Genomic DNA, 27,327 nt, shown 5'->3' on the forward strand with positions numbered 1-27,327 from the left:
TCAAGCAATTATCACAGGAGATTTGGTGTATTGGAGATTCAGGATGTGTATCTACATATGTTACCATTTCCCAGGTTATCGAGGTAAGGAAATAAAACAATACATTTTGTTTTTCAAAAACATAAAGCAGTCTTTAGTGAATGCCAAAATCAAAAGAATAGAACATTTACAGAAATATGACATTTATTTAGAAAATGCAACACGTTATCTTTTTGTCAAACAAACAGTCAAACAAACAGTAAAAATGGAAAGTAAGGAACAAACCAAGTGCAACCTGGGAGACATAGTTGTGAAAGGGGTCAGGGGTCATCAGATCTGTGCTTGCAGGTAATGTTCATAGTTGGCCCGCAATACAAACTCAAAAGTGGGCTTTGATGTCAAAGCCTCCATCTCGTCCAGCTGAAGAAGGTCTTTGACGTCAGGAAGGTAGGTCTGTAGAGGAACACCTGGAAAACAACAAGAGAACACATTCTGAATAGGTTGGATGGGTCATAAAGAGGTACATAATAAACAGAGCAGTGACACTCAATACCCTTTTTCAATATTTTGTAATTAATTACAAAATATATATAACAATTCAACAATCTCCTAAATATATCTTAAGTAACTCTTGAAATGTGTTGTTTACGAACAAATTAACTGATGAGAATACAGTGAAATCCTTTAGTCAGACACCGAGCCAAAATGGCTACTGCAGTGCTTACCTTCTTGTATGAGCTTGAGGAGGATCTTGACAAAGATGCTGTCCTTGGCTGCCTCCAGAGGGTCATCGTTCCCATCAGCAGACAACCAGCTGTGAGCAACACAGCGGAAAGGAAGCTCAATGCAAACTTACAGTAATAACAATAATGCTTATTAATTCATTGCATTTACTATATAAAGCACACTGACAACATAAAATGTAAGGAGTGTCAAACAGTGTATTTACACCTATCAAATCCTTTCAGATTTGGAATGAGGAAATTAGCAAGAAAGGGAGTAAGAGTGAGATATTAGAAGGATTAGGGCCATTGAGCTGTACTTACTCGTCTTTCTTGAGGGCCTTGCAGAAGATCTCACACTTGAGTCCCTCAATGTCCACAGCGTCCTCCTGCAACAAGAATATGGCTCATATCAGTGAACCCTGACAGACCTGATTAATCAACCCTGAGTTAATGATTCATGCTAGTGGCAGTAGGACTACCTCGTCTATGTACTCCAGTAGATCCAGAGCCTTCTTGAAGTCATACTCATTGGCTCGTCGGTTGTCATCACAAATATACAGCTGGTGAGAAAATATAAACATTTGCTCAGTCCATTGGTATTTGTAGGAGTTGTATTTTGGGGTTTAGTTGGTGACAGGGAGGATAGATGCGTGTGTTGTATTGTCATCGTGTGTGTGTGGTGGCAGGCATGTGGATTTATGTAGAGTTACTAGTTGTGCGACTGGGTGTGTGGTCTACTCAAGCAATAAGCATGATGGGGTGTGGTATATGGAATCTTAGTTTAGTCCTAGCTTGAGATATAACAACAAAAATGTTATCCCATAATGGGCATCAATGTATGATGTGGTATATGGCCAATATACCACGGCTAACAGCTATAACGCAACACAGAGTGCCTTGATACCGCCCTTAGCCATGGTATCTTGGCCATATATCACAAACCCCCGAGGTGCCTTATAGATATTAGAAAACTGTCTACCAACGTAATTAGAGCAGTAAAAATAAATGTTTTGTTATCCCCCTGATATACAGCCAAATCAGCATTCTGTGCTCGAACCACCCAGTTTATAATGGTGCATTGGTAAGGTTGTCTGTGTTGGGTTATGTGGTGATGTGAGTGGTCCACTGATGTGTGTTCTTACATGAATAAGGTTGTGAGCGCTGAGCAGGGGCATGGTGTCTGGGTTCTGTTGTTTCTCCTCCAGCAGCTGTTTGGGCAGAGTCTCCTGGTGCAGCAAGAACCTCTCCTGCTCTACCATGTCTGTAGGATGACAAAGAAAACACTGGTGATATCCCTGCAGAACTCACCAATTAGACACCCTACAGCATCAAATCGTGTCTGTTGTCTTAGGGCTAAATACTAACACAGTTTCAAATACATGTTCATAACTCCCATTGACAATAATGTATGATTTAATTGAGAACTAAGCAGCAGTATCTCAAGTAGCCCCTTACCGTCTACTTGTTTCTTCATCACAGCCTCAGGCATGTCTGATGCCAGGGCAGTCAGTTTACTGAGAGCCAACAGGGTCTTCTTCTTCACAAAGTAACGCGTCTCCATGTTGGCCTGGCCATACAGGGTTTTGTAAGCCTGGGGCGAGAGAGATGGTGAAATAAATATCACAAATGCAACACTGTTTCTTTAACATTGGTATTTTCATAAGAAGCGGCATGTTCACAAGTTAGCTACTAAGGTCAACTGATGTGTGTGTGTGTGTGTGTGTGTGTGAATGAATGAGCGAGTGTGTGTGTCTGTTCCACTTACACTGCTGAAGTCGTGGACGTGGATGTGGTGCAGCCAGCTGAGGTGTTCGTGGGACTGCAGGAAGCTGGCCAGCTGCTGGTGCTGGGCGATGGGCTGGGAGAGCAGCTTGCCCCTCTTCCCCTTCTGCATGTACCAGCGGAACAGGAAGTCTGCAAAGTTCTACAGGAAGTGACATGCAAATTAAATGAAACCCGCAGCATCTATGGAATCTTAGTCTAGTCCTAGCTTGAGAAAAGACCCCAAAAAATTTTATCCCATAATGGGTATCAATGTATGACTTACATGCGCAGTCTGAGTAACGGCAGGTAGACTAGCAGTTAAGAGCGTTGGGCCAGTAACCAAAAGATTGTTGGTTCGAATCACCAAGCCGACTAGGTGAAAATCTGTCTATGTGCCCTTGAGCAAGGGACTTAACCCTAATTACTCCTGTAAGTCGCTCTGGATAAGAGGGTCTGCTAAATAATAAAACATGTAACACCAGTGTTGGTGCCAGATTTGATAAAACACCAGTGATAAAATTAAGTTGTGTTCAGTACGGCACACAATAGCAAAACATTTTGCAACAACAAACAAAATCTGTGTTCTTATTGGACCAGTTCAAGTAGTGCCTCCCCATTTCAAAATTTCTCCACCTAATGAACACCACCCTGGTTTTAGCGGATTAGTGTCTAACCTGGTCGGCGAACTTGGCCATGTAGTGCTGCAGTCTGTTCTGGTTGTCAGTCTGCTCACACATCTGGACCAGGATGTCAAAGTCACAGTACTTCTCTGCCAGTGCCGCCACCCACTGGTACTGACCCAGCTCCACTGGAACAAAAAGAAAAGTTAACACCCTTAATATTATTTAAGTGTACATAATACCTTTATAATGGATGCAATAAGCAGTCAGACTTATAATTTATGAAAAATATCAGCTACATTTAGCTATAAAATGTGTAATTCCACTGAAAGGATTAAGATAAAAATGATTTTGTATTCCAAAATGGCTTGACCCGGTAACCAAATACTCAAGCCAATATGTCCTCCCGGTATTTTGCGTTCAGTCTTCACTCACACAGTGGTGCGAGCAGCTCAGAGCGGCGCTGCGTGTACTCCATCTCCAGGGTGTTGTAGCGGTCCTGCTGACCCGGACGGCCCGGTCTCAGTGAGGTCAGCTGGGAAACGTAGCCTCCCAGGAGCACGTCCAGCAGGGCTGCCAGCTGCTCGTTCAGGCCATTGCGCAGCTCTGAGTCGGCGTGAGGGTACACGTCACGCAGGATCACCTCGTGCTGGCGGGCGATGACGGTGCGCACCCCTCCCAGACCGCTCGAGGCTGTGGCGAGAGAAAGAGACAGGTTTGGGGATTAAGGGCGCATCTCAATTGTCTTACATTTGGGAGACTTCTAAATTCTTCTCCTTCATCGCAGTGAAAGGGATCTAGCATATCGCTTTCACCTATCCTGTCTTTTCAGATCAGTTGACATTAACAAAAGGAGACAAGGCGTTATAAGAAGTTACTTTAGACTACTGTGTGTGTGTGCGTGTGTGTGTTCAACAGGGAATGTACCGGTCCATGGGATGTATTCTGACTCAGCAGGGGTGCTCTCTGAGGCTCTGTACAGTGAGGCCTTGGTGTCTCTGTACTGACCAGCAGCCTGCAGCATGTCCTGGAATACAACACACAAACGTACACAAATTACTGACTGTGCCATCACAAGAAATACAACCTCACACGCAACATGACCTGAACAAAAATATAAAACGCTAGAGGCAACAATTTCAATGATTTTAGTGAGTTACAGTTCATATAAGGAAATCAGTCAATTGAAATAAATTCATTAGGCCCTAATCTATAAAATTCACATGACTGGGCTGGGGCACAGTCATGTGTGGGCATAGGCCCAGCACCTGGGGAGCCAGGCCCAGCACAAGGTGCACCTGTGTAATGGTCATGCCATTTAATCATCTTTTTGATATGCCACACCTGTCAAGTGGATGGATTATCTGGGCAAAGAAAAAATGCGCACTAACAGGACTGTAAACAAATTAGAGAGAAATAAAGTTTTCGTGAGTATGGAACATTTCTGAGATCTTTAATTTCAGCTCATGGACCAACACTTTAAATGTTGCGCTTATATTTTTGCTCAGTGTGTATACAGTGCATTCGGAATGTATTCTGACCCCTTGACTTTTCCCACATTTTGTTAGGTTAGTCTTATTCAAAAATGGATACAATTATTTTTTGTTCCTCATTAATCTACACACAATACCCCATAATGACAAAGTGAAAACAGGTTAAGAAATTTTTGCAAATGTATGAAATGTAAATAAGGTATTTTATTTAAGTATTCAAACCCTTTGCTATGAGACTTGAAAATTGAGCTTAGGTGCATCCTGTTTCCATTGATCATCCTTGAGATGTTTCTACAACTGAGTCCACCTGTGGTAAATTCAATTGGTAGGGCATGATTTGGAAAGGCACACACCTGTCTATATAAGGTCCCACAGTTGACAGTGCATGTCAGAGCAAAAACCAAGCTATGAGGTCGAAGGAATTGTCCGTAGTGCTCCAAGACAGGATTGTGTCGAGGCATAGATCTGGGGAAGGGTACCAAAAAATGTCTGGAGCATTGAAGATCCCCAAGAACACAGTGGCCTCCATTTAAGAATGATGGAGGAAGTTTGGAACCACCAAGACTTCCTAGAGCTGGCCACCCAGCCCAACTGAGCAATCGGGCCATGGTCAGTGAGGTGACCAAGAACCCGATGGTCACTCTGACAGAGCTCCAGAGTTCCTCTGTGGAGATGGGAAAACCTTCCAGAAGAACAACCATCTCTGCGGTACTCCACCAATCAGGCCTTTATGGTAGAGTGGCCAGATGGAAGCCATTCCTCAGTAAAAAGGCACATGACAGCCCACTTGGAGTTTGCCAAAAGGCACCTAAAGGACTCTCAGACCATGAGAAACAAGATTTTCTGGTCTGATGAAACTAAGATTGAACTCTTTGGCCTGAATTCCAAACGTCACATCTGGAGGAAACCTGGCAGCACCATGCTGTGGGAATGTTTTCTGCGGCAGGGACTGGGAGACTAGTCAGGATCGAAGGAAAGATGAACGGAGCAAAGTAGAGAGATCCTTGATTAAAACCTGCTCCACAGCACTCAGGACCTCAGACTGGCGTGAAGGTTCACCTTCCAATGGGACAAAGACCCATAGCACACAGCCAAGACAACGCAGGAGTGGCTTCGGGACAAGTCTCTGAATGTCCTTGAGTGGCCCAGCCAGAGACCGGACTTGGACCCGATCCACCATCTCTGGAGAGACCTGAAAAAAGCTGTGCAGCGACGCTCCCCATCCAACCTGACAGAGCTTGAGAGGATCTGCAGAGAAGAATGGGAGAAACTCCCCAAATACAGGTGTGCCAAGCTTGTAGCGTCATACCAACAAGACTCAAGGCTGTAATCGCTGCCAACGGTGCTTCAACAAAGTACTGAGTAAAGGGTCTGAATACTTATGTAAATGTGATAGTTTTTTTTTACATTTGCAAAAATGTATACAAACCTATTTGCTTTCTCATTATGGGGTATTGTGTTTAGATTGACAAGGGGGAAAACCCCCAATTTAAATCAATCTTAGAATAACGCTGTAATGTTCCAAAAATAAAATTAGATTTGAAATGTGGACAAAGTCAAGGGGTCTGAATACTTTCCGAATGCACTGTAGATACACAGTATATAGAAGCACACCATATGATCAAAAGGCAACCATACACATGCATGGGAGATACGTGACTAACAATATGGATGTGGATACAGAGCCTGTGTTGTGTACCTTGATAATGGTGTTGACACTGAGCACCACTTCAGCCCACTTCACAGAGTCCACAGGGTTCTCCTTCAGAGACCTCTCCTCCTCTTCTAGGAGACACTCAAAGACTGAGGAGATCTGAGACACCTACACACACATATTCACACACACCTTAATAACCTCACCTGAGGCACAAGACAGAAGCTTCCCAAAATCCCAAAGCTAATGTTTTGGCATTGACAAAATGATTTGAATTGGAATCTCAAATCATCTAAATTGTGTGAAGACCCCAACTCTGCTGGGGATATTATGTGTCATTGTCACCTCTCTGAAGAAGACGTCGGCGGCCGTGAGGCTGGTGGACACGGCTGCGTTGCTCTTCCTCAAGGCACTGAGGATGGCGCGATTGACCAGCTCACCGTGCTTGGCGTGGTGGTTCTTCAGCGTCATGGCCGCCTGTAGCTTCTCGGCGTGCTCGCACAGCAACAGGCGCGTCGCCATGGGAGACGAGCGCACCGCGGTCTGGCCCAGCCGGTCCAGGAGACCCACCTGTGGGGGAGGGGAGGTGGAGTGGGGGAGAGAGCAAGTAGAAGAGAGTAAGATACAGGGGTGGGGAGTAACGAGGTAAGGTTGTTGAACTCAGTCATGACATATCAATCTTTATCCATAGATCTGTGAGGAGTCCTGTAATGAAGTCCGATCCCACGGTGACCCACAGGATTAGAATTATGCAGGATTAAAATGTATTTCTATGCAGGTGGCCCACAGGATTAGAATTATGCAGGATTATTCGGGACTGAAATATATTTCTATGCAGGTGGCCCACCTGTAACAGGAAGTCCATGAAGCAGCCGTGGGCCTTCATCTTGTCCTCTAGCTGGTGGAGGATGATGAGGGAGGTCAGGGGGAAGCCAGCACTCTCTGGACACGACAACACAGAAACAAGGTCACTTCTATGTGGAACAATATATTCAATCATTTTGATAGAAAAGAAGTACAGATTTCCATGTCTTCGCCTGTCTGCATTTCTCTCCCTCTTTCTGTTCTCTTTCCCTCCCTCCATCCCTCCCTCCCTCCCACCGTCAGGGACAGACTCGGCCCAGCGGGGGTCTGACGCTGGGTAGTCATCAACCAGGTCCAGGTTGATCCGGGTCACCACCAAGTCCAGCTCCCCGTCTCCGTCCCCATCCGGGGGGAACAGCTCGTCTGTCATGGTCTGGGCCCCCACCAGGTCATTCCTGATAAACACAGTTACATTCTACTCACAACAACAAGGTAAACTCAATAGTAACAACGTTTATTGCTTAGATCATTTAACCAGGTAATTCCTGAAAACACATAAAATAATTGTACATAATTATTTAGTGGTACTCATTTGAATTGTACACACCCCATTCACTCCGTCTACATGTACACTCTCTCTCACACACACACACACACACACACACACACACACACACACACACACACACACACACACACACACTCACTCACTCAAACACTCCCTCCCTCCCTCTTCCTGTAAAAAACTCAGAGCCATGCGTCCTCATTTGGCAGTAACAGCTTACCAACAACAGGGCAGATGCAATCACAGAGAGTAAGTAATTACACAGACCTAAATCCACATCGTCCTCAACACAGGGACATTTTTTCAGGGGAGGAACAAACAAATTCCCTTGTTTTACGAAGGAGGTCTGTGTCACTGTCAATAAAACTCAAACTTCAGCAATTGGGGCCAACATCCCACAATCTTTCTGCAGACTTACCGGCAGAACTGCAGGAACGCTGCTTTTAGGAGTTTGGTTTTGTCCTCTTGCGCTACAGGCTCCATCCTAGTCGGAGTCTCCATAGCAGTTGCCTTGAAACAAAAAAAAGTGTGAATTCATAAATAATGTACGTCATAAAACAAATGTGTACTCACCAATTATGTAAAAATAATGAAAATGGGGAATAAAAAAACAAAAAACATTCTAGTTCACCAATTTAATGTAATCTCATTATTCACACAAGTCAATTGGTGACCCAGTTCCATATCAGAGACCTACACTGCTTTAATTCATCTGACTCTACTCTCTACCTCAGGGCCGGCCCCAGCCAGGGAGAAGCAGAGGGAGTCCTCCATAGTCTCAGGCAGCATAGAGGCACTCTCTCTGGCCACCACGGCCACCAGACCACTGTTCTGGGAGAAGAACACTGGCAGGTTGGCACAGCAGCCCCCACCACACAGACGGTCACCTGGAGAGATGAAGGAGGACGGTGAGAATAGAAACATGGGAGGCGAGTCAAGTCAAATTGACCATTCATGAAAATGGATAATGAGCTAAAAAGACAAAAAAAGGTTGATGATATTATTATGATAACTATGAATTACTGAGAGCTGTTGCAGCCATCTACACCATTCACTCATCAATACCATTCGGTTTAAAACATTGGGTGCATGTCAACAGTCTAAAGGCTTCCTCTTCTTGTCAATTTTGTTATTAAGAAAAGGAGATGAGGAAATGGGCCAACTTTAAACTATTGAGAGGCACCCAATGTCCTCTAACCTTGAGTCCATTATCCATGTCTCTTACCAGGTGTGTTGAAGGGAATCTTCTCCTCAGGTAGACCTCCTCTGCCGGTACCGGTGGAGCAGGCAAACACCAGCTCCTCGTTGTACAGGAAGGCAGCAGGGCTGGAGGCCCGTGGTAACATCAGCCTCATGGCCTGGAGAGCATCCTCACTCTGAGGGCAATAACACAACATATCAACCATTAGACAAATAAACATCGACATTTAAACTGAAGGAAGACCAATATGGTTGATATTTTCATGTGTGAAAAATTGCATTCCAAATGCATGAAGCCTTGAGCGTATTGAGAAAAAGTCTACTTAAGGAAACTATTGCCACTTTCAAACACATTTTAAAAAAATAACATTTTGTGAACCATAATACACAATTTCAGTTGAAGCCCAATAGTGACCAGGGTTGAGTGAAGACTGACCTGGAAGGGGGGGTTGTACTTGGTGACCTCCACAGAGAGCTCCTCAGAGATGTTGTTGCCGTTGTCCAGCAGGGTGACCAGGCAGAAGTAGGCCAGGCAGGGGGAGTCTGAGGGGTGCCAGGCTGCCGCCAACACTACCAGGCCATCCCTGGAACACAAAAATATAGTCAGACGTGTAGAATCATAAAAAGTCGCAGACACCAGCTGACTATTACATCAAATCATGTAGTGAGATAAATGCATCCAGAAACCTAGATGAGAGCTCGACTTACTGGCTCAGTTGCATGTCCATGTAGGTAACGTTCACGCCTTCCTTGATTTCCTCATAGTTGCTCTCTGACCCCTGATAGATGGCGAGAGAGAAAAAAAAAAAAACAGGTCATGCCTTCAGGACAATCATCCAATCTATAGGTAACTTCCAAAATATGGGAAACACCAACTTAAGTGTCTTAATAGGGCGTTGGGCCACCACGAGCTGCCTGAAAAGCGTCAATGCACCTTGGCATAGATTCTACAAGTGTCTGGAACTCTATCGGAGGGATGCAAAAAAAAAATCCACAATAAATACCATAATTTGGTGTTTTTTTGACAGTGGTGGAAAACACCGTCTCAGGCGTCGCTCCGGGATCTCATAAGTGTTCAATAGGGTTGAGATCTGGTGACTGAGACACACACACTTTAAAACCGCTATGCTCCTTTGATACCCCTCTTTCAAAGTAACTGAGATCTCTTCTAGCCATGGTAGCCAAAATGGCTAACCATGATGATATGTTAACTCAGGAAGCACATGCTTTGTGTCCCTCATTTACTCTAGTGTTTCCTTTATTTTGGCAGTTACCTGTACAACCAAGGGGACGGTTCACCTCAAAGTAACGCACCATGATTTAACGCAACCTGACATAAAGTAACACAACATTCATGTAAAGTGTTGTTCTGCTTACCCAGATGGCGTCGGCTACACTCTCCGTCAGAGCGCGGCTGGAGTCCCAGCTAAGGACCTGGTGCTCTGTGACCTCATCCACCTCCCATTTACTGAGCCCACAGGAGGTCAGAGTATACAGGCAGCCCGTCTCTCCCACCCACAGAACACTGTGGAGCTATAGAGGGAGGAGAGGGTATGTGAGCTGCTATCATCATATTACCAATTTATTACTATAATATGGGGATTCATAGGACTCCACTAGAAGAAACGTGCATTGTTGTTGGTGAGCGGGGCGAGCATGCCAAACAGGCTGGAGACGCGGCGTCCGATGCCGGAAAGCACCCCCTGGCCCTGCTGTAGCGCCCTCTGCAGCAGCTTTCCAGAGGGGTCCGCCCCGAGACGCATCATCTGGCCCTTATAGGATGACACGATGAAACTACCCCCCTGAGGGAAGAGAGGGATGGTGGGATGAGGGAGGAGAGGAAGTGGGATGAAATCAACAACACATAATGTTTAATCAGATAAATATGTATGTGTGTTAACGTTTTACACACAATTTGTTGGTAATTCTCAATCCACTAATAATGAGAACCTGCTCTATACATCTTTATCTGTGATTGAGGAGCAGCGTTGTATTCAAAACAAGAACAATGCATCCACAACATAACAACTTACCCTAACAGCCACAACAAAGTTGCAGAGGTTTTCGCCCATGTCGACCACAGTCTCAGTGTAATTCCCCTCGTGGGCTAAACTGGGCCAGAACCGGGCTGTTCCCTCTGGAGCCACCGCCATGACAGAGATAGACTGAGCATTCAAGACAAAGTCCCACAACAGTAAACAACCACGACTGATGGTGAGTCGATTGGACTTTCAGTTCATTTGTTCCTGATTATTAGCCTGGGTGCCAGCTTATTCAGTCAGGAACGCCTCGTCAAAGACAACAACAAGTAGACTAATGCAGAAAGAGACTGACACTCAGGCTAGCTGCTCAACAGCTACTGTAACAGCTAAGTCAATAGGCAGACATGTGCAAAAAAAGTTCCCACCTTCGGAGGTTGAATAGTTTAGTTTCCTGATACAGTCATTGATTACCTGAACAGTGGCAGTCTCCAGAGGGCTGGGAGATGATATGGAGATGAGATCAGCATAGTAGGCAAACTCACTAGCGGGCAGCTGGAGGCCCTTACATACTGACAACTAGGAGACACAACAGAGAAGGTTCACTCATTGGCACTGCATGTTGTTGTTTTTTTAATTATAGAACACTGTATCAATGCGTTGCATATCATAATTATCAACCAGGGTTGTGTATCCAGTGTTGGAACGGAGTGACACAAAGAGGTAGCGTTCTACCTGGACTTGCCCAATAAGGAGTGCTCATTTTGTGTTCCGTTTCAAAGCATTTTGCTACGGTGTGACCTACTGGACTGTACCTTTGCAACAGCAGTCTGGCAGATCTTCCAGATGATCAGTCTCTCTCCACACACCATCCAGGCCCAGCCACTCTCATCCACCTTCACAGAGATCTGGTCATCGGCTGAGGGACACAAAACAGGTGGGAAAGGAGAACATCAGCCAGACTGCATTGATCTGGATGACCTGTACAATGCATTCAACAGCATGTATAACTCGCAGAGAGATAATGGCAGGAAAGAGTCAATGACCAACCATCAGCCATTGTCAAAGCCTCCATGACTTTGACAGGTAGAGAAGAGCCAAACGTCTGGACATCGAAGTGGAGTGCTTCTGAAGTTGAGTAGCTCTGCACACGCGTGGGAGTTGATCTGGAAATCAGAGGGTGAGCAGTTTTTTTTTTAAATACTCCACGAGTGACTGTGCCTCAAGAGACATTGTTGACAATGATGGAGCATGGACACTCACCTCGCTGCTAACGACGTCCTACGTGGGGAAAAGAGAAGCCCTGTAGGTGTACCGGCGAGACTCTTTCTACCGGTGACCCTTGAGGACTGCCTTCGGCCTGAACTAGAGGTGGGACGAGGGCTAAACATCGTAGCTGTACCCCAAAATGCTCAATATTCATTCAACTCCAGACAGCTCTTCGAATATATTGCGCGAACAATATGAAACTTCAGGCGCATGAAATATACGTCATGAAATACAAACTCAGATTCGTAGTACATAGTTGGTCCACTAGATCGTGCCATTGAATACATTTTTTTTTAATAATACATTTGTTTGAACACGAATTATTTTTTTACGAATAACATTGTCATTTATGAATAATCCCTTCAATTACAATTACACTATTACTGATTGTAAATTGATTGCCTTTTGCAAGTAGCTAGTTCTGTTTTGGTTGGAGGTAAACAGAACACAATACAGATTTCTCGCCATTACATTCAGGCAAGATGAGTCGATCGATCGATGACTCCAAGATGAGAGCGAGCTGCTATTTGATGGAAGGGGTGGACATACATGATGATGGGGTCGCTACGAAAGGCAGCGGGATATTTGTGATACAAACAAATCACATTGCATAAATATAATTTCATTAATAGCTGTAACTGCCAAGGAAAAATATCAGCACGATATGCAGTGAGTGGCCATGATGTTGTTGTTGAGATGTTTTTCGCTAAACCCGCTTAAAGTTCGAAGGGCCTAGTTTAGCTAACTTTAGCAGCTGGCTAACGTTATTTTGCTAATGTCAGGACTGCAATAATCTTTGCTTAAGCTGTTTGGTGCGTACTTTTACCAGTGCATTTGTTGCTCACTTGTACGGATATTCTCCCAAGTTTGCATGGCGACCCTTGCTAACACTGGCTAACAGTTTTATTGAATGGTTGTTGTGTTGGCAAGTGTTAGCTAGCCATATAGCACATTTTTCTCTTCTCCAACAGCACTGAAGTTAATTACTCATGGGTCTATGTAATTCCAGGAAACTATAAATATAGCTATCTAGTTTCTAGCAGTGTTTGTAATGAGTTAACTAACATATGTAAATGCAATGCAGTAAGTTACATCAGCTAAACAACGTCTTAATGCACAGGTAAAGCCTTTGCTTTTATCCAGGCTGCTATACTGTTTTGTATTTTCCCAGGTTATGAAGCGGGTACGCACGGAGCAGATCCAGTACACTGTAGCTCAGTACCTGAAGCGGAGGCAGTATGTGGATACTGAAAGTTCCCTGAAGGGGGCTAAACTGTCTCAGTCCGCAGAGGAGATGGCTGCCAACCTCACAGGTGAGGCTTTGAATTGGCAGCTGGCCGGTATCTAATGCAAAGCTCAATGACCAAATCAAGTGAAACTAGTATCACAGATTTAATGGGTGAATGATGCCAACTATTTTTGCAGACATGATTCAGCAAATCTCACTTATTGAGAAGTTCAAGCATCATCTTTCAGTTTAGGATGAATAGTAACAGGTGATTACTCATGGACATATACCTAATCTTATTCATTGTCTCTCTTTCTTTGAGCAGTGCAGACAGAGTTGGGGTGTGCAAACATTGTCTCTGCTGCTCCTTGCCAAGCTGACCCTCAACAGTACGAGACCCAATTTTCCAGACTACGCAATTTTCTCTCAGGTACTTCACAATTGTGTAGAGACTGATGATGTATGCTGCTATGCAACATTATACTAGCTTACCACTTAGTATGAAGCAATGTATTGTAAATGCTATGCTAGTTATTGTGGGCATAGGATCGTGGCCTTACGCTTTGTTTATTTTCTCCGGTCCAGAAGCGGCGTTGCCATGGGGCCAGGAGGTGAGCTGCGTCCTGTACCCGCTCTTCGTTTATCTCCACCTGGACATGGTGCGCTGCAGCCTGAAGGGGGCTGTGGACGGCTTCTACAGCCGCTTCCACGGCCTCTTCCTGGGGGACGCCGAGCAGCGCTCCACCGTGGAGCAGCTTCGCCATGTCCTCACCCAGCAGGATGTCAACGCCAACCCTAAGCTCCTGGCCTTCCTCGACCACAAGTACGTGGTGAACCTGACGGAGCCGGCCTACAGTTACTTGTTACGCTATCTGCAGAGCGAAGACAACAGTACCCTCTGTAGGGCCCTCAGCACCCACATCCAGGTAGAGGTCACCTCCTCGCCACGCACCGACTACCAGCTGTACGGGACGACGGGTGCGGGAGCTGCCGGGGCCGCCACCACGGCCCCCAACTCTACCTCCTCGTGGTCGGGAGCGGATGGCCCTGAGCGAGGAGAGGCGGCTGGGGTGGAGGTCCCCACAGGGATCCCGCAGAGCGAGGCGGCCCTGGAGGCACTGCAGGACTGCATTAAAAAGGTGCGTGAGGGGCCGCCGTCACTCACCACCGTGTGCTTCTACGCCTTCCAGCACACGGAGCAGCTGCTGAACGCGGCAGAGGTGTCGGCCGACAGCAAGCTGCTGGCCGCCGGGTTCGACAGTTCGGCCGTCAAGCTATGGAGCCTTAGGGCCAGGAAACTGAAGGCCAGGCCACACCGGGCCGATGTGTCACACATACGCTTAGCATGCGACGTGCTGGAAGAGGAGGTGAGAGGATTTTCTTTGGTTAGGATTTTTACAGAAATAGTCCATTTTAAGATAAATGGCATGGCGGTTGTTGGTATCCCTGCCGACAATTATGGGAAACTTTCACATATCTAGGCAGTACAATGGTGTTTCCTCTGAAAATGTAAAATGTCAATGCGCTTTTCCCCCCTGTATTCAGGCAGATGAAGAGGACGGCTCAGGCAGCGAGATCAAGACCCTGCGTGGCCACAGCGGTCCGGTGTTCCGCACAGCCTTCCTGACAGACAGCTCGGGCCTGCTGTCCTGCTCGGAGGACACGTCCATTCGCTACTGGGACCTAGGCAGCTTCACCAACACGGCCCTCTACCAGGGCCACGCCTATCCCGTCTGGGACGTGGATGTCAGCCCCTGCAGCCTCTACTTTGCCAGCGGCTCCCACGACCGCACCGCCCGCCTCTGGACCTTCTCCAGGACCTACCCCCTGAGGCTCTACGCCGGCCACCTAGCGGATGTGGACTGCGTCAAGTTCCACCCCAACTCAAACTACCTAGCCACAGGCTCCACGGATAAAACTGTCCGCCTCTGGAGTACCCAGCAGGGGGCGTCAGTGCGCCTGTTCACAGGCCATCGTGGCCCTGTGTTGTCCGTAGCCTTCGCGCCCAATGGGAAGTACCTGGCGTCGGCGGGCGAGGACCAGCGGGTGAAGCTGTGGGACCTGGCCTCAGGGGCTCTGGTCAAGGACCTGAGGGGCCACACGGACAGTGTCACTAGCCTGTCGTTCAGCCCCGACAGCAGCCTGGTGGCCTCCTCTTCCATGGATAACTCAGTCAGGGTGTGGGACATCCGAAACTCCCATGGGACGACCCATGCGGATAGCTCGTCCAGCGAGCTGGTGGGGCTCTACACGGGCAACACCAGCAAAGTGCTCAACATCCAGTTCATGGCCTGTAACTTGCTCCTGGTGACGGGAACGGCGCAGGAAAAACATGGACAGTAGCCATTTTGTTTTGTTTAGTTTTGTTTTAAAGGACTGTTGTGTCTGGAGGGTCTCATCTCAGACATGGTCACCATGGAGACATACATGTTTTCTTCCCTAAGCCAATTACAGAGAGGTTTAATTTCAGGTCAAAAGCTCACTTGCTAAAATTGCCCACTCAAGGTTGTTTTTGACAAGATCTCTGAGTAGAAAAAGAGATGTTAATCTGAACATAATACAAAAAATGACTTGGTTTTATTTTGATGCTTATATCCACAATGCCAAAATGAGAAGTTACAGTTGAAGTCAGAGGTTTACATACACCTTAGCCAAATACATTTAGACTCAGTTTTTCACAATTTCTGACATTTAAAAGTAAAAATTCCCTGTCTTAGGTCATTTAGGATAACAACTTTATTTTAAGAATGTGAAATGTCAGAATAATAGTAGAGAGAGTGATTTATTTCAGCTTTTATTTTTTTCATCACATTCCCAGTGGGTCAGAAGTTTATATACTCTCAATTAGTATTTGGTAGCATTGCCTTTAAATTGTTTAACTTGGGTCAAATGTTTTGGATAGCTTTCCACAATAAGTTGGGTGAATTTTGGCCCATTCCTCCTGACAGAGCTGGTGCAATTGAGTCAGGTTTGTAGACCTTGCTCGCACATGCTTTTTCAGTTCTGCCCACACATTTTCTATAGGATTGAGGTCAGGGCTTTGTGATGGCCACTCCAATACCTTGACTTTGTTGTCCTTAAGCCATTTTGCCACAATTTTGGACGTTTGCTTGAGGTCATTGTCCATTTGGAAGACCCATTTGCGACCAAGCTTTAACTTCCTGACTGATGTCTTGAGATGTTTCAATATATCCACATAATTTTACTCCCTCGTGATGCCGTCTATTTTGTGAAGTGCACCAGTCCCTCCTGCAGCCAAGCACCCCCTCAACATGATGCTGCCACCCCCGTGCTTCACGGTTGTGATGGTGTTCTTCGGCTTGCAAGCGTCACCCTTTTTCCTCCAAACATAACAATGGTCATTATGGCCAAACAGTTCTATTTTTGTCCCATCAGACCAGAGGACATTTCTCCAAAAAGTACGATCTTTGTCCCCATGTGCCGTTGCAAACCATAGTCTGTCTTTTTTGTGGCGGTTTTGGAGAAGTGGCTTCTTCATTGCAGAGCGGCCTTTCAGGTTATGTTGATATAGTACTCTTTTTACTGTGGATATAGATACTTTTGTACCCGTTTCCTCCAGCATCTTCACAAGGTCCTTTGCTGTTGTTCTGGGATTGATTTGCACTTTTCGCACCACATTCCGTTCATCTCTAGGAGACAGAACGCGTCTCCTTCCTGAGCGGTATGACAGCTGCGTGGTCCCATGGTGTTTATACGTTTGTACAGATGAACGTGGTATCTTCAGGCGTTTGGAAATTGCTCCCAAGGATGAACCAGACTTGTGAAGGTCTACCATTTTTTTTCTGAGGTCTTGGCTGATTTATTTTGATTTTCCCATGATATCAAGCAAAGAGGAACTGAGTGTGAAGGTAGGCCTTGAAATAATCCACAGGTACACCTCCAATTGACTCAAATGATGTCAATTAGCCTATCAGAAGCGTCTAAAGCCATGACATCATTTTCTGAAATTTTCCAAGCTGGAAAAGGCACAGTGAAGTTAGTGTACGTAAACTTCTGACCCACTGGAATTATGATACAGTGAATTATAAGTGAAATAGTCTGTCTGTAAACAATTGTTGGAAAAATTACTTGTGTCATGCACAAAGTAGATGTCCTAACCGACTTGCTAAAACTATAGTTTGAAATTTGTGGAGTGGTTGAAAAACAAGTTTTAATGACTCCAACCTAAGTGTATGTAAACTTCCGACTTCAACTGTACATGTAAGAGGGTAGATTCATTGGAAATAACTTTTTGATTTATGGCATTTTCACCAAGAACTACCTGATGGGTTCTACTAGTGAGACCTCTTAACTTTTCAGGCTTCCCAAATATTTCCAATAAATTCACATCCAAGTAGAATTTCCATGTAGAATGTTTGCTTGGCATGGTTCCGGATGAGGATTGCATTTTGGGTCTCGTGCCTTGAGGGTCAACACCTGTTTTATTCGGTCACGTACAAAATTCACATTGATCTAAAAAAAAAATGGGTCTCCGGCTATTCGATTACTTGAGTTGTTTAAAAATCAGCATCTCCCCAGAATTTGTCCTCATACAGTTGTTAAACATCATCAACGCTAACTGATAATGTTGGTATGCTATGAAATGCTGAACTGCGACCAATATGAGAGTAATCACAGGGAAAGAATGACAACTGTACTTTGTTTCTTACCATTCTGTTAGTGGCATTATTTGTAATAATATGAGAAGTGTAAATCTATTTTTGTAATCTGGCTGTACCTGGTTTTTATTTTTCAAGAGAGATGGCACCCTGTTGCATGTTTGTGGGTGAAAATGAATTGATAAAGTTAAGAGAAAGATCTGGACTTTGGAGTGTTTTATATTGCTTCAGATCTATAATGGTAAAGATAAAACAAATGGATACTCTTGTTAGTTGACAGACATTTTCTGTTCATATCAGCCTTTTTATTTGTAATTGACAGTTTATTTTTAAATGGCCTTTTAATAACTATTTCTCCACAAATTGATCCTGATGTTTAAGATCTAAAACGTGATCTTGTGCTGTTCCATTTCAAATATGCATAACATGTTAGCAGTGATGACAAATCTGTCACTACCTAAAACCTGACATTCTAGAACACATTCTATAGTGAACTCCTTAGTTGGGCAGAGAAAGTGGGTGAGGTAAGGTGCGTTGCCGTGGGAATGGACAAACCAGTTTATGTCAGGAGGGTGTGTACCCATCTACCCACCTGCTTGACAGGCTTGTCACTCCGTCCAAACCACATACACATCAAAGAAACAGGATTTGCAAAACACCCAACACCCCTCTCTCTCCCAGTCTGTCACTGCTCACAAACAAGGGACATCTCTCCCCCACACACACACTGTCCTTCTCCATCGCTCCCTAGTTTCCCCTTTAGTCTGAGCCCTCAAGATGCCTGCCAAGTCGATCGGCACCCAAGCGGATGGGAAGACGTTTGAGCAGCTGAGGCAGGAGTGTCTACAGAAGAAGAAACTGTTTGAGGACCCAGACTTTCCTGCCTGTGACTCATCCCTCTACTACAGCCAGAGCGTGCCCATCAACTTTGAATGGAAGAGACCTGGGGTATGTAAGCTACAGTACAAATGGTCTACTCCGAGGGAGCTAATGTGACTGAAAGAATACAGTAATTACAGTGGTAATTACAGTGTAATTGGAACATTTGCAGTTGATCGTTGAGAGTGAATGGCCTGGATGGGGTCTCTGTTTAGGTAGATTGTGCTAATGTCCACAGAAACATTTACACTATGCATTTCAATACATACTGCTGACCACACAACGCCATTGAGATGAAGTGCCTTGCCAAGGTTGATACTGCACTGTGTAACTATTAAGATCTGTGAGCAACTATTAAAACTAGCATACCTCAAACCTCTTAAGAAAACCATCTCTCCCTGTAACATTAGTGACTAAAATGGGAAAGATCCAACAAAGATCCTATTTGTGATCCTTAAGCATTTTTCTCTTGGTTGATCCTTGTGAATGAATACCTGTACCTTCTCTCTGTGTTTCTGCGTCCCAGTGACTGGGGACTTTGACTGATTTAAGACGCCAGGAATGTGAACACACCTTCCCGAAGCGGCAGAGTCTCTCCAAACCCCATCTCCTTTTTAAACCTGTTTCTCCGCTGTCCCTAAGCCTCTTATACCTGCTCCTATTCTTTTACAGCAACTTTGTGAGAATCCCGAATTCATAGTTGGTGGGGCTGATAGGACAGACATATGTCAAGGAGAACTAGGTTTGTATACATAGTACTTCTTATATGATACGAATAGTATATCATACATCGATATCCAAACACTAGAAATAACAATGAGATATTTGTTAGGGGACCACAAGAAAGCAGATTGTGGGCCTGATGTGGCCCCCGGGCCTTGAGTTGAAGACTTAAGACGCTATAGCATTACATACGACAGCTAAGACGGTAGGTTATGTCCATGGCTTTCAGTGTGTAAGTCCTGACTCATCACGTTTTTCACCCAGGGGACTGCTGGCTCCTGGCAGCCATTGCCTCTCTGACCCTCCATAAGGAGACCCTGGCCAGAGTGGTGCCCAACGACCAGGGCTTTGACCGCAGCTACGCTGGCATCTTCCACTTCCAGGTAGACTCGCCCACTACACAGCTATCAACTGCCCATCACATTTATTGACAGAAAATTGCATTTTATCTATATGACAATATTACATTATTCACAGAATGTTTGAGTCGTAAATGTTAATTGTTACATAGTACTTACTCTATTGACATCAGTGATTACACAATTCTTTAGTTGAAGGAAGTCATCCATAAGTATAGTCTGACATGTCTCTCCCCTCAGTTCTGGCAGCACAACAAATGGCTGGACGTGGTGGTGGATGACCGACTGCCTGCTGTGAGGAATCGCCTGGTGCTGCTTCACTCTGCCTCCAACAACGAGTTTTGGAGCGCACTGCTGGAGAAGGCCTATGCCAAGTATGTGTAACTTGTAAACTTTGAAAAGTACAGGTATAACATTAATGTAAACTAAAATAGGTGTTTTGTACAACTATTGTCACATTTGCTTGATAGTGTGGAGTTCATGTAAAACATGAGTATTGGTTGATTGTACCCAATTTTTCACCAAATGCATGCAGACACTAGCTGCAAAGCTTGGGTTAATTTTCAAATGCCTGCTATTTGACAGCCGTTATATCCCTTAGTTAACCCATTCCATCCCATTCCTTGTCCTGTCAGGTTGAACGGGAGCTATGAGTCCCTGAAGGGAGGCTCTACCCTAGAGGCCATGGAGGACTTCACCGGCGGCGTTGGGGAGACGTACGAGACCAAAAGCGCTCCAACCGACCTCTTCAACATCATGAAGAAGGCCTACGACAGAGGCTCAATGATGGGCTGCTCTATAGACGTAAGGACCTCCTAAACCAGTTTCAGTGGAAGACCATTATACATGGGGTCCTTAGACACCAGATCCTATATTTCCAAAGCGTCTCAGAATAGGAGTGCTGGTCAGATATAGGATCAGTTTTTGTCTTTTTAGATCACAATGAATAAGATAATATAGACAGGATGGACCTGATCCTAGATCTGCACTCCTACTACTATGAGACACTTTGTGAATACGGTTCCAGGTCTGAGAGACAGACTGATACAGATTGTGATTTTTCCTCTCTCCAGATCACCAGCTCTGCTGAGTCAGAGGCCCAGACAGCTTCAGGACTGGTGAAGGGACACGCCTACTCCATCACAGGCCTTGAGGAGGTTAACTACAGAGGAAAAAAGGTCAAGCTGATCCGGATCAGGAACCCTTGGGGACAGGTGGAATGGAACGGTGCCTGGAGTGACGAGTGAGTGCAGTTAATTTCCATCAGGCGTTGCTGAGATGAGTAGGAATAAAAACTAGCATACACTATGCATTATGGGAAAGTGGTTATTCTGTTATCTGTTTTCTCTCTTACAGGTCTAGGGAGTGGAATGTGATTGACAGTTCTGAGAAAAAACGCATTCTTCAGAACTCCATGGATGATGGTGAATTCTGGTTAGTAACAACAGCGATTTTAATAGTTTTAGTTTTACGTCTGGAACTACATCCCGCATGTTCATCAGCCATAGGCTTTCCAGTGGCCCTGAACAGTTACCGGACAAGGTCTGGGTCCAATCCTGTATACAGTGAAGACTTTTCTGAATCAAAATGGTTGCTTGTTTCAGGATGGAGTTTGAGGACTTCAAGGCCAACTACGACAAGATAGAGATCTGCAACCTGACGCCGGACTCTCTGATGGACGACACCAAGCGGAAGTGGGAGGTGAACATGTTCGAGGGCAACTGGATCCGTGGCTCCACCGCAGGCGGCTGCAGGAACTTCATAGGTGAGAGGACAAAGTTGCAGACAGAAATGTAATGAATAGACTTGACTTGATTCCCTATTATACATGAGAGATTAACATATATATTCTACACAGTACATTTCTATCTGAACGTCTGAGCCTCGTAATGTGACAGTCAGTTTGGTTCATACAAAGTTTGATGACCCAGATATAAGGAATGCCAATTGTATCTTTGATGAATCCACTGTGCCAGAAGTGACCAACCCTGATTCTGGAATGCCAGATAGTGTATATAGGCTTTTGTTCCAGCCCAGCAATAATACAACCATTTAAACTTGTCCCCCCCCAGATACATTTTGGACCAACCCCCAGTTCAAGCTGACCCTGCTGCATGCTGACGATAATAATGATAAGTGCAGCGTGGTCATCGCTCTGATGCAGAAGAACCGCCGTGCGCTGAGGAAAGAGGGACTGGACCTGCAAACCATCGGCTTTGCTCTTTACGAGGTAAGAGAGACAACAGGCAGAGACCATATGCACAAACAATAGGAATACATTGGTTTTCAATTTCCTAGTACATGCTACCTATAGGTACAGTTATTTTGTTCATCACAAAGTTACTCATTCGTTATTTGAAGGGTTTTTAAAAACACGTCCCTCCCTCTCTCTTCTCCCTCAGGCCCCTGCAGATGAGGACCACCTGGGGAAAGACTTCTTCCGTTACAATGGGTCCAAGGCTCGCAGTAAGACCTACATCAACGTGAGGGAGATCTCCGAGCGCTTCACCTTGCCCCCAGGGAAATACCTGCTGGTGCCCACCACCTTCCAGCCCCACAACGAGGCCGACTTCCTCATACGCATCTTCTCTGAGAAGGCAGCCGGAACCATGTAGGATATTTACGTTTGGGAGTATTGTCTGTGAATCAGTATTAGTTTTAAGAAGATAGTTGGTTAAGAGAAAGGTTGAATGAAAGCCCTTGATGGCTGTAGCCAATCTACACTAAGATTTATTTGACTTTTAATATTGCATGTAGCCTAAATTGTCATTCAATGTAAGATTTGCTGGACAAGTTAATGTTTGTGATTTGAAAAAGCTCATCACGGGATGTTGTCATCAACAGGGAAATGGGAAACACAGTAGATGCTGATTTGCCAGATGTAAGTACTCTGCTGTGGAATATCACAAAACTGCAATGCTGAGACGCTCTTTACTTCCTGTTGATGATGTATTGTGATGTATCTCTCAGCCTCCAATGCCCAGTCTACCAGAGGAGGAGACGGATGAGGAGAAGGGACTGAGGAGAATGTTTGAAAAGATTGCTGGTTCGGTAAGAAAATAAAAATATTATAAGAAATGAGGAGAGCTGTTTCTGATAACTGGCAATGTCACTGATTCAGATACTATGAGCATGTCGAAAGGAATACAGTAATGTCGTATCCCCTGGTCATAAGACTGTTAAATGGCTAACAACTACTGCTCTCCCTCTTATAATATCCCACTCCCACAGACTGTCCACACACTCTACCCACTCTGACACACACACCTTCACTGTCACTCTTACTCACACGCACACACACTTGCATACAGCCTCACTCACACACTCATTATTGATGCCACACACTTACACCCCCTCACACCTACGCTGCAGCTAAAATTATTAATGATTAGATTTATTACTACCATTTACACTGCGGTTAATTGATTATTGATTTCCATTAGTATCTATCTATTTCTGCTACTGGTCACTGTTACGCCTGTTTACATGTATATATTACCATTGGTACTGTATATTACCATAAGTATTTATATATTCCTGCTACCAGTCACTTTTCAGCCCTGTTTACATGTATATCCTACTACCAGTCATTTTTCAGCCCTGTTTACATGTTTATCCTACTACCAGTCACTTTTTATGTATAAACCCACCTCAACCACTCCAGTACCCCTGCACATTGAATAAGGTACTGACACTGACCTGTATATACAACCACTCCAGTACCCCTGCACATTGAATAAGGTACTGGTACTGACCTGTATATACAACCACTCCAGTACCCCTGCACATTGAATAAGGTACTGGTACTGACCTGTATATACAACCACTCCAGTACCCCTGCACATTGAATAAGGTACTGGCCTGTACATACAACCACTCCAGTACCCCTGCACATTGAATAAGGTACTGGCACTGACCTGAAAGAGCTCTCAATGTAAACATTTCACTGTACTGTTTTACACCTGTTGTGTCCTGTGGCGAATAAACTTTGACATGTGCACGCCCCTTATTGGTCATAGCTAGAATATAATTTTGTCTATTGTGTCTTCTCCTTAGGACCAGGCCATCTCTGCCAAGGAGCTTCAGCAGGTGTTGAATGGAGTACTTAGCAGGAGTAAGCAGCCCTCCTCTTAAAAGTCCATCCATTGTGTGTTATTACAACTCAGACGTTAGCATAAAGAGCAATTCAACGAATGTCATTTGAATACACATCCACAATCCCATTGTTTGACTCTTGGCTTTTTAAAGCTAAATTACTTGCACACTGGGTCTGTGGGGTTATACTTTCATGGATTACAGATTCTATAATATTGTCATGATTATTTTAGGGATTTGTTATGATATTCCTCTCTTTTCCTTCAGGGAGAGAAATCAAGTTTGATGGTCTGAGTCTCAACACCTGCCATAGCATCATCAACCTGATGGATGTATCCTTCACCTGTCCGAAACGCCTATAATGAGGCTTTGGAAAATGCATTACTGTGATCAATATTGGATTCATGCTTTTACAATATACACTATATATACAAAAGTATGTGGACACTCCTTCAAATTAGGGGATTTCGTTATTTCAGCCACACTTGCAGACAGGTGTATAAAATAAAGCACACAGTCATGCAATCTCCATAGAGAAACATTGGAAGTAGAATGGCCTTACTGAAGAGCTCACTGACTTTCAACATGGCACTGTCATAGGATGCCACCTTTCCAACAAGTCAGTTCGTCAAATTTCTGCCCTGCTAGAGCTGCCTGTATGTGTTATTGCGAAATGGAAACGTCTAGGAGCAACAACGGCTCAGCCGGGAAGTGGTAGGCCACACAAGCTCACAGAACAGGACCGGCGAGTGCTGAAGCGAGTAAAAATTGTCTGTCCTCGGTTGCAATACTCACTACCGAGTTCCAAACTGCCTCCGGAAGCCACGTCAGCACAATAACTGTTCGTCGGGAGTTTCATGAAATGAATTTCCATGGCCGAGTAGCCGCACACAAGCCAAAGTTCACCATGCGCAATGCCAAGCGTCGGCTGAAGTGATGTAAAGCTTGCCACTATTGGACTCTGGACCAGTGGAAAAGTGTTTTTTCTAGAGTGATGAATCACGCTTCACCATGTGACAGTCTGATGGATGAATCTGGGTTTGGTGGATGCAGGAGAACACTACCTGATGGAATGCATAGTGCCAACTGTAAAGTTTGGTGGAAGAGGAATAATGGTCTGGGGCTGTTTTTCATGGTTTGGGCTAGGCCTCTAAGTTCCAGTGAAGGGAAATCTTAACACTACAGCCTACAATTACATTTTAGACAATTCTGTGTTTCCAACTTGTGGCAAAAGTTTGGGGAAGGACCTTTCCTGTTTCAGCATGACAATGCCTCCGTGCACAAAGCGAGGTCCATACAGAAATGTTTTGTCAATCGTGTGGAAGAACTTGACTGTCCTGCACAGAACCCTGACCTTAACCCCATCGAACACCTTTAGGATGAATTAGAACGCCGACTGCGAGCCAGTACAAATCGGCCAACATCAGTGCCCGACCTCACTAATGCTCTTGTAGCTGAATAGAAGCAAGTCCCTGCAGTAATGTTCCAACATTTAGTGGAAAGCCTTCCCAGAAGAGTGGAGGCCGTTATAGCAGCAAAGGGGGGACCAACTCAATATTAATGCCCATGATTTTGGAATGAGATGTTTGACGAGCATGTGTCCACATACTTTTGGTCATGTAGGTTATTTGCCTTGACAGATCAATCCAGGTTGACAATTCAGGGCAGCTTGAGTTTCAGGAGTTCAAGGTCTTCTGGGAAAAGATGAAAAAATGGATTGTAAGTACAGCATGACTACATGTTGCTGTCAGTTACAATATCATATACATTGTTATACAATAGCCTATGACGTCAATTTAATATTGAACATGTGTGTGGAGTGGTGATAACGATGTCTTTGTTGTTGGTTGCAGATGCTCTTCATTTCTTATGACACGGACCGGTCAGGGAAGATGTCCTCCTATGAGCTCCGCATAGCTCTGAAAGCAGCAGGTGAGAGACTATCGGGTGGTACATAGGGTTAGAACAGAATGTCTGCATAGAAGGTCATATCTCAATGGTAGAATGCTAGTGTTGAATCCCGTCTTTTGATCTTGAAGGTCTCTTTCTCTGTGAGTACTTCCACGCTTTCTCAAGAAGACATTTCAGGGGGGCAGAAAGACAAAGGTGTGAATCAGAGCCTAACTAGTAACATTCTGTCTCCACCATCCAAGGCATGCATCTGAACACCAAGCTCCTCCAGCTGCTTGGCTTGAGGTTCGCTGATGAGAACTACGACATCGACTTTGATGACTACCTCACCTGCATCGTCCGCCTGGAAAATATGTTCAGTGAGTACCAAGGGACTGTACCACCTTATGGGATATAGCTGCTCAAATAACTTGTATTTTCATGGAACAAGTAAACACTCAGATGTTTAGTGCTTTGGAGTTGTTGGACATACCCAATGTTATATTGGTTGTTGACAAAAAATATTTGTCCTCCCCCAGGGGTTTTCCAAGCATTGGACAAAAGCAAGACAGGCCAGGTCAACATGAACATACTGCAGGTATAATAAACATTACATTTTGTATAATATGTTTCCACTGTAAAGTCCATCCTGTGTGATGTGCCCACCAAGACATGATTTGCTTTTGATTATGAAATAACTTTTGTCTTTTCAGTTCCTCCTTCTTTCCATGAACGTCTGAAGAGGATCCAGCAGAAGAACAAAGTAAAATAATGGGCTTGGGATGCAATATGTGTTGCTTGCAAATACACTAATCTCGAGTCGTTCCCGCTGGGAACGCGGTTAGCGAATACACTAGTTATAATCCATGCATAAAACAAAGCTATGTTTTAATGTTGTATGCCTTTGTCTCTCTTGAATTCACTCTTTTGTTTTAAAACGAAACCAACATACTTGTGCCACAGTTTGGATCTTATGCCCCTTGTATTTGACAATCAGGAGAATGTGTTAAATTCTGTTTACAGAGTTGCTCCAATAATAAATAATGCACTGATCAAGTTTTAAATGTTTCATTTTGACACCCTGTATCAGTTGATTTCTCAGTTTGGGATTAAACAAAATAAAAATGTAATCTGTCTGTGTCTGAGCTTTAGATGTATATGTAAATATTCAAATGTAGAATACTTCATCTCAGCATGCTAAGAAGAAATTAAACAAATTGCCCTACTTAAATAAGCAAATATTTATGGTGGATCTCCAATGAGTCGATATTGATTTTGGTCTCTGATATCACACGCTGCAAGATTCTTCACTTGGTGCTGAGGATTGTCGATACCACGCTGTCTTGTTATTTAATGTAGCTACAAGGAGCTGTGGCTCAAAGCAGCCTGAAATATTTCCAGTCAGACATTCACGCTTGCCAGAGTTGAAATATCTAGCCAACATAGCTGTAGCGATTTGACAATGTGGCTTTGATTAAAGGC

General features: G+C 44.6%; 3 protein-coding genes across 3 annotated transcripts; 2 read left to right on the forward strand and 1 right to left on the reverse strand.

Moving 5' to 3' along the window:
- Positions 1-165: 165 nt before the first annotated feature.
- Positions 166-12,283, reverse strand: LOC106587472 (nuclear pore complex protein Nup133). The gene is made up of 26 exons (XM_014175889.2): positions 12,047-12,283; positions 11,834-11,949; positions 11,599-11,702; positions 11,258-11,362; positions 10,838-10,969; positions 10,436-10,606; positions 10,182-10,337; positions 9,513-9,583; positions 9,241-9,388; positions 8,830-8,980; positions 8,334-8,491; positions 8,023-8,114; positions 7,337-7,494; positions 7,083-7,177; positions 6,581-6,805; positions 6,281-6,403; positions 4,016-4,115; positions 3,524-3,781; positions 3,143-3,276; positions 2,470-2,628; positions 2,160-2,295; positions 1,847-1,965; positions 1,184-1,264; positions 1,026-1,090; positions 705-793; positions 166-446 (listed from the first exon to the last, which is right to left on the reverse strand). The coding sequence occupies exons 1-26, from the start codon at positions 12,172-12,174 to the stop codon at positions 310-312; spliced, it is 3,411 nt and encodes a 1,136-aa protein (XP_014031364.1). The 5' UTR covers positions 12,175-12,283; the 3' UTR covers positions 166-309.
- A 199-nt stretch (positions 12,284-12,482) lies between these two features.
- Positions 12,483-15,817, forward strand: LOC106587481 (TAF5-like RNA polymerase II p300/CBP-associated factor-associated factor 65 kDa subunit 5L). Its single transcript, XM_014175902.2, has 5 exons — positions 12,483-12,721; positions 13,224-13,365; positions 13,606-13,710; positions 13,866-14,647; positions 14,826-15,817. The coding sequence occupies exons 2-5, from the start codon at positions 13,227-13,229 to the stop codon at positions 15,621-15,623; spliced, it is 1,824 nt and encodes a 607-aa protein (XP_014031377.1). The 5' UTR covers positions 12,483-12,721; positions 13,224-13,226; the 3' UTR covers positions 15,624-15,817.
- A 1,544-nt stretch (positions 15,818-17,361) lies between these two features.
- Positions 17,362-26,975, forward strand: LOC106587445 (calpain-9). The gene is made up of 19 exons (XM_014175846.2): positions 17,362-18,847; positions 19,451-19,520; positions 19,766-19,884; positions 20,101-20,234; positions 20,496-20,664; positions 20,934-21,103; positions 21,217-21,294; positions 21,465-21,625; positions 21,933-22,090; positions 22,263-22,471; positions 22,705-22,741; positions 22,831-22,911; positions 23,917-23,974; positions 24,223-24,287; positions 25,606-25,674; positions 25,809-25,887; positions 26,109-26,225; positions 26,385-26,443; positions 26,559-26,975. Exons 1-19 carry the CDS (start codon positions 18,677-18,679, stop codon positions 26,583-26,585), a joined length of 2,031 nt encoding a protein of 676 aa, XP_014031321.2. The 5' UTR covers positions 17,362-18,676; the 3' UTR covers positions 26,586-26,975.
- The last annotated feature ends 352 nt before the right edge of the window (positions 26,976-27,327 follow it).

Source organism: Salmo salar, chromosome ssa02 (assembly GCF_905237065.1).
Source record: "Salmo salar chromosome ssa02, Ssal_v3.1, whole genome shotgun sequence".
In the NCBI taxonomy this organism is placed as follows: Eukaryota; Metazoa; Chordata; class Actinopteri; order Salmoniformes; family Salmonidae; genus Salmo; species Salmo salar.

Coding starts and splice junctions, on each gene's coding strand:
- LOC106587472 (XM_014175889.2), bottom strand. CDS start 12,174: ATGTTTAGCCCTCGTCCCACCTCTAGTTCAGGCCGAAGGCAGTCCTCA. Junction 10,607..10,837: donor ACTTTGTTGTGGCTGTTAGG/GTAAGTTGTTAT, acceptor CTCTTCCCTCAG/GGGGGTAGTTTCATCGTGTC. Junction 794..1,025: donor AAGGCCCTCAAGAAAGACGA/GTAAGTACAGCT, acceptor TGTTGCTCACAG/CTGGTTGTCTGCTGATGGGA.
- LOC106587481 (XM_014175902.2), top strand. CDS start 13,227: ATGAAGCGGGTACGCACGGAGCAGATCCAGTACACTGTAGCTCAGTAC. Junction 13,366..13,605: donor GATGGCTGCCAACCTCACAG/GTGAGGCTTTGA, acceptor TTCTTTGAGCAG/TGCAGACAGAGTTGGGGTGT. Junction 14,648..14,825: donor GCGACGTGCTGGAAGAGGAG/GTGAGAGGATTT, acceptor CCCTGTATTCAG/GCAGATGAAGAGGACGGCTC.
- LOC106587445 (XM_014175846.2), top strand. CDS start 18,677: ATGCCTGCCAAGTCGATCGGCACCCAAGCGGATGGGAAGACGTTTGAG. Junction 21,295..21,464: donor ATGGATGATGGTGAATTCTG/GTTAGTAACAAC, acceptor TGCTTGTTTCAG/GATGGAGTTTGAGGACTTCA. Junction 22,912..23,916: donor TTGAAAAGATTGCTGGTTCG/GTAAGAAAATAA, acceptor TCTTCTCCTTAG/GACCAGGCCATCTCTGCCAA.